Source organism: Amphiura filiformis, chromosome 19, assembly GCF_039555335.1.
Source record: "Amphiura filiformis chromosome 19, Afil_fr2py, whole genome shotgun sequence".
NCBI lineage: Eukaryota > Metazoa > Echinodermata > Ophiuroidea > Amphilepidida > Amphiuridae > Amphiura > Amphiura filiformis.
In genome coordinates, this window is record NC_092646.1 from 41,456,870 (window position 1) to 41,463,587 (window position 6,718).

Consider the following 6,718-nt stretch of genomic DNA (forward strand, 5'->3'; position numbering starts at 1 on the left):
TCTACACAAAATTTCCATTAATTTGAGTCCAATGTTGATATAGTTTGAACAAAAAATTACCATAATTGAGGCCCCTTTTATGACCCCCGTAAAATAAAAAGTTACCTATATTTTTTGGTTGTGCACCTGGAGGGTGTTAAGGGGTCCACACTGGTCACCCCCATACCCACCAACCTTTTATAACTCGCGAATTGAGGTCATGTGTCCCAGGTCCCTAGGTATAATAAGGGATTTACATTAAAATATATTTACATCAACAAATAATAGCACATGACAATTGTATGAGATCACCTTCTATCTTAATTCCAAATACACAGTTCCAATAAAGCCCGGTATCCAATGCGAGGTGTTTTTTTTTAATTGTGACAAAGGCTATGCTTATGCATCCTCTGCTGTTTATGTTTTAACCCTGCTGTTTTTACTTTCCATCAAAATGATCAACTTTATTCACAGCTTTGTTCTTCCACCTGCCATTTTGACAAATGTTGAGGAAAAACATGAAAAACACTACTGTAAACTTGCCGCAACTGAGAAAGCACACAAAACATAACACTACTATACACAATATTATTCGGCAAATTCCTTCAGCGGTATCTGACTGCTCGTCCTGATAATTAAAAAGAACTAGGTCATAGGTTGCTATGCGGCTTGATTGGCTAATGATGTCGATGATGTGATTCAATTAGCCAATCAGAGCCCCACTTCCATGTTTAACGCTATAAACAGCACCAAATCTCAGACCGCTGATGAACTCTGTTGAAAACTACAGCCTAAATCAAGATCAGCTTTACAATGGGTTCTGGAATAAATACACATGTATGAAGCTGTACAATGCACCGTTGACACTCCTTCACTCAAACATAAGAAATGTGTCATTAGTTACAACAAGTTTGATTTCATGTAAGCGATCACTATTGATGTGCACCTACGTAAAATTGATTTACAAATTACAACAGAAACCACTGCTAACGTTATGATGGGTACAGCGAATACTTAAGATACAAAAATGGATCGTTCATTGTGATATCTACCCCAGATCAAAATCAAAGGATACTAATGATTGTGATACAGGGATACAAATTCAAATTGCAACTTACTGCATCAAACGTTTTAAGCTCCCAAATATTTAAACATGATGAGTGTCACACACCTTCTAATTAGCAGAATAAAATTTGTAATAATAGTACTTTTTCACCAGTGAAGTCAGTGTGCATTATTTTATTGGACACAGCTTCATATCACGGTCTTTAAAGCACTTGGTCTTTCAAACGCATTATGTTAATATATGTCGCACAGATGCTCACACAAAAAGCTGCCTCAACGTTATTGGGCTATCCATGTAAATTCCACACTAAACCTGTAAAGGATTCAAGAAATATCTTCTACAGGGGAGTATTCATTTCAAATGATATGAACATATAGGCAGTTCCATTTGAATTTCTTACACCCTCTGATGAAGATTAGACCTGAATCTTCTACAGAGGGAGGGTGAATTTTAAATAGAGTTGGCTAATGTGTTAATTCCATTTGAAATTCAGACTCCCCTTGTGGAAGATATTTTCAACATTTTCCACAGGGGTAGTATGGATTTTAAATGGAATAGCAGATTGAACTTGTTAAAACACTATAGTAATTATTTTCTTAAGGTACAAAGCTTAAATTTCTTCAGGAGTAAGTGACTTTTGCCACTGAATATAATAGTGAACTTTTCAGTGGACAACTCAGACACTTTTCATGAAACTGTGTATTTGGAAAAGTTCAGATTCCAATGTTTGCCAGCATATATAATATTAAATGGAAGCTTTATTTAATCAGTTGAGTCATCAGATTGCCAGTCCAAAGACGCTAACGATGCAATACATGGTTTTATTCTCCCATCTGACTGTGCAGCTTCCGTCGGTGGCGTTATCCCAGAAACACGAGCTGGCCGTGTGTAATCCAGCACCATTCTTTTGCATTATCACACAGGTTACTGCAAGTAAAGAAAAAGAGTATAATGACGGTAAGCATTATTAATGTCATACGGCTGCAAGGCAACCCGAAAATCTAAAATACCCCGTACTGATCCGGACCGACTCAGATTGGAATTTTTTTCAAAATTTACAGAGCGGTGCATACATCATCGGGTTAGGCTAGATGGAACAAGGTGAGTTCTGGGCTCCAAGTTGGAACGGACCAGGGTTTTTTCTTTCGGTTGGAGTCGGGATCAGGAAAAAAATAAGCGGAGTTGTTTTCACTAATATCTATATTTGATTTTGAAACTTCGGCTCGGATTTGGTAAAGCCAGAACGGATCGAGATGAGGTTAACAGAGTTTCAGATCAGTGTGCAAATAAAATGAATAGGTCCGAATTGGGTGAGTTTGTATTATTTCGGGTTGGTATTATTCATGGAATGGCCAGAAGGGTGGAAAAAATCTTGCCTGCAGGGCTTTAGCCTTACCTAGCTGGAAAACTGAGGAATTCAGGAAGTTTTTTTGTGGAAAATTTCAGCATACCATAAAAACTTGATAGTTAGCATATGTGCTTAATATCAAGCACTTTTAAAAACATGAAATGGTACCATAGTCCAGCGCTTTACCAATTGAGCTAATGGGGTGAGACACTACATGTAATTTGCAGGTTTACTTGTTCATATAAAGTGTATCAACGATTTTCTCAAAACCATTTACACTTTTGTGGATGGGGCTCTTCATGTTTGCATGTTTTAAAAGCACTTGATAGATTAGTACATATGCTAGCTATTGAGTTTTTACGGTACTGAGGAAAAAATCATATTGGACTCTGCTTGCTACTGAGTAAACATCTGGTAGAGGTTATCTCACACAGAATTTGACAGACAGAAGTCACAGAACCCTAAATATAAATCTTAGTCTTTAGCATAAATGCTATTCCCTGCCTGCTGCTGCTGCAAAAAAAATGTTAATGTTGTGCAGAGGAAAATAAAAGTGGAAAAAACACCATTTAACATTTTTCCCATCTAACTTGGCAAAAATATACAAAGAACAAAATTTGAGCCTTACCAATGTACTTAAAAGGTTTGCCTAATTTGGTCAGTTGGTTGAGGCACTGTTCCACTACATTTGATGTCCATTGGTTGATCTTATTGTGTTGGTATGCATTGCCTCCTATCGTGCCTTCAACTGCTTCCTTGATTATGTTGCTTACTTCGTCTACCACAAACGCAGTCTGAAATGAAACAAATATCACAAAATCAGATAACTGGGAAGATTTCCGTGCTACTTGTGATTTTACAAGGCCGCAGGGGCATCTATTCTTCTGTTAATCGCCCCCAAAGGGGAGGGAATAATTTTACCCCTTTGGGGAAGAATTTTGCATTTTGAAAAAGAAAAAAAAATAGAGGGAAAAACAGAAGGAAGTCAACAGGATTCAAGGAAGATAAAAAATACAATTAACTAATTTGGGGAAAATGTATATAACTGGAACAGGTATTAAGTTTTATGGCTATTTTTGGAATGAAATAGATGGTCACTGGCTGGCAGTGACTGCTTGTACATGTAGTGGTCCCTTGGCTTTTATCCATTTCCATCCCAAAAATAATTATTTTGAGGGAAACCATGGACTTTGGCATAAAACAGGGAAACGTTGGATCAGTAATTCTTCCCTGCCTGGGCAATAGTGACTAGTAGTCATACTATAAAAATAATGCACACAAAGATTAAGGGAGCTCTGCTTTGCATATTTCATACAAAATCAATTTTCTTTTTAGTTTGGACATCTGCCTATCTAGGGAAGCATTTGGGATTCTAAGGGAAGACAGAACCATCAATTAGTTAACAGCTCTATTGTTCAAGTTTATCTTCCCTTTTAAACCTCAGCTTCAGATCCAAATCCTTGATTATCCTTCCCTAGAGGCCTACTAGATGCAATAGTTCAGTGGCAATCTCCGAACTCTTGCCCGTCGACGTTGTGATCGGCTGTGTTTGCCTCCAAACTTCCATTGCTTTACACGCAGTGTTCGAAATACCACATGCATACATGTACATCCACAGATGCATTTAACTTTGACTCTGTGCATGTAGAATTTTGCCTGTGCATGTAAACTTTGGTGAAAATCAGCCACATTTTAGGAAGAAATCAGAGTTGTGCATGTAAGTTTTATTTTTACATCAAGCGTTCGTGCTACAATGTACATGTACGCGAAAGTTTTGGAGTTTGAATCACCGGTTTTGTATTCAGCTCTTTTATGTCAAAAACTGTGATAAAAAAATGGATTTTGGAACAAAATAAAGCTTGTTCGATGAAATAAAAGGTATGTTTGTGTAGTATTCCTTGATGTGCAAGTTTAATTTGATAAATTTGTAATTTTATCCTATAATATAGCTCGGGTGGTCTAAAAAGAAGAGGTCGGGGAAGAGGTACGAAGTGGCCTATTTCCCGGCACAGCAGAAATTCCAAATACATGGGGTGAAAATTAAATCTCGGGAGTGAAAAATATTTAGCGGTGTAGTCAGGGTAGGAGTAAGGTCCAAAAGCGGAGGGTCAGAGTTCACCCCCACCCCAAGCTTGCACATTCCCAATATATGGAGGGTGAAAAATTTATATTTTTTAAATTTGGGTTCATTCACCCCCAATCGGAGGTTAACGCTACTGGGTATGTATTGTGTATTGGGCGAACCTTTTTGGGGCGAATGTGTTTCGGGGTGAGACGTCTCTCATTCCCCCACTATGGTAGTCATGAATGATAGACTAGTGCAGATACTGTAGTGTAGCTAAGATTGTCAACATTTGTGAATTAGGGGTTCATTCATATATTTTCATGACTAAACGATTGTTTATGCCTGAGGGCTTTAGCCGAGGGCATAAACAACGTTAGTCATGAAAATATATGAATGACCCCCGTTCATACATACGCAACATTCTGCTTAGTGTCTGACCGATCAGGTCCCTATCTGAATCGGCCGATCAATTCCCTCTTTGATCTGCCGATTCGATCACCGATTACCAATTCCCCAATTGTAAACAATGGCTGCCATCGCCATGAGTAAATTTCACCTGTATGTTGAAAGGGTACTTGTACGCAAAGTATTACCATAATTATGTATGCTCTGAGCACAAAACTACACTCCCGTGCTCATTTACAATACTTAATTTGACCATGATTATTCTAAGTTCAATTTACCTTTTTCCCCTGATATCTGAGTCCGTCGAATCATTCGATCGCCCCATTTTATTATTGTGTTTACGTTCAAGTCAGTATTGAGTTTTGCACACGGCCCGTAGCTGACACGCACGTGTGTAACCCGGAAGTGTTGAGTTTTGCACGCGGCCCCTGGCTCTCTCCAATCTGACACGCACGTGTGTAACCCGGAAGTGTTGAGTTTTGCACACGGCCCGTAGCTCTCTCCAATCTGACACGCACGTGTGTAACCCGGAAGTAAGAACTACAATTGTACATATGCATGCTGATTATCTCAGCTGCGTGCCTGAATCACGGTATGATTTTATATGTTTATCGCCTACAAAGCTTGTTCTTTTGCTAAATTTCACTTGATTTAAAGAAAGAAATATACCAATAAATGAATACTTGTTTAAAAGCTTCAACAATTACTTTCATGATATTGGGTGATCGGTGCATTACATCGGCGGATGAAGGAAAAATCGGCCGATGCAGATCACTACCGATAAGCTAATAATCGGCCCGATTAGGAAGCTCCCGATCTGATCGGTCAGTCTCTAATTCTGCTTGCTGTTATTTCCCTCCAAAACTAAAAATACCATCATTTTAAACTAAAACTACCAGTTCCTTATCATTTTTAACAGTTTCTCCATCGCTAATTGTAAGAAAACGTTTTCTTGCTCAGTCCATCGTACTTGGACGCGCGCGAACATCGCGTACATCACTCGCGCTTTGCGTAAATAGCTCGCGAACATAGACGCGTAATATCCTACTCGCGAGCGTCCGTCAGTTCTCGCGCGGCTTGTTTATGACCGGAACGCCGGGCATAAACGTTGTTTATGCCCGCCTATCGACCAATCACGCATGCTGTTATAATATAGCGAGTATGTATGAATATTATTTACTGAGTGAAGTAACATTAATAACATGTTAAACAAGTAGTAAAAATAACAAGCATGCAACTATTGCAGCAATAGTTGCATGCTTGCTATTTTTACTACATGTATTCAGTAAATAATATTCACAAATGTTGAAAATCTTATTGCAAGATTTAAGCTTTTCAATTTCATGATTTTTAAACTACGCCTCCTCCGCGTAAGTTTTAAATTTGGGTGACAGTTTGAAAGGCATTGATACGCTATCCTTTTTCGTACATTGTACAGACAGTCTTACCTCTTCGGCTGTTTGGTAATCATCCATTTTAATTGGCACTGTGTGATTTTAGAAGTAAAAGATTGCACGCAAATCTGGTCACCGTGTCTCACAGATTGTGATGTTTCCGAATTCGTTGGCAACCAATTATGGGTTGCCATCTCATTTCCCCCAGGAGTCCCTAGATAACAATATAGGAAATCGCCAATGTATAAATTACGATGCAACACTGCAACTTGGGGTCCATGGATGGGGAGGATGGGGGATTCTTCCAAAATGTTGATTTTTTTGAGGGGAGATTCCCTTGCATCTAAGGGGCTGTACAATAAGTATCTGCCCCCCCCCCCCTTGGGCAAAAAAAGGGGAGGGTATAAGCAAGAAAATTTTGGTACTGGCAAAAATGGGCAAGCGATTTGGGCCCCCGCGAT

General features: G+C 38.9%; 1 protein-coding gene across 1 annotated transcript; it reads right to left on the reverse strand.

The window, feature by feature from the left end:
• Positions 1-227: 227 nt before the first annotated feature.
• Positions 228-6,448, reverse strand: LOC140141317 (dynein light chain Tctex-type 1). Its single transcript, XM_072163149.1, has 3 exons — positions 6,312-6,448; positions 3,022-3,187; positions 228-1,972 (listed from the first exon to the last, which is right to left on the reverse strand). The coding sequence occupies exons 1-3, from the start codon at positions 6,336-6,338 to the stop codon at positions 1,824-1,826; spliced, it is 342 nt and encodes a 113-aa protein (XP_072019250.1). The 5' UTR covers positions 6,339-6,448; the 3' UTR covers positions 228-1,823.
• Positions 6,449-6,718: the final 270 nt, after the last annotated feature.

What these genes read in the sequence shown, in the direction of transcription:
- LOC140141317 (XM_072163149.1), bottom strand. Translation starts at nt 6,338, where the DNA reads ATGGATGATTACCAAACAGCCGAAGAG. An exon ending in ATTACCAAACAGCCGAAGAG is followed by an intron (nt 3,188 to 6,311) that starts GTAAGACTGTCT and finishes GTTTCATTTCAG; the next exon opens with ACTGCGTTTGTGGTAGACGA. An exon ending in CAAACCTTTTAAGTACATTG is followed by an intron (nt 1,973 to 3,021) that starts GTAAGGCTCAAA and finishes CTTTACTTGCAG; the next exon opens with TAACCTGTGTGATAATGCAA.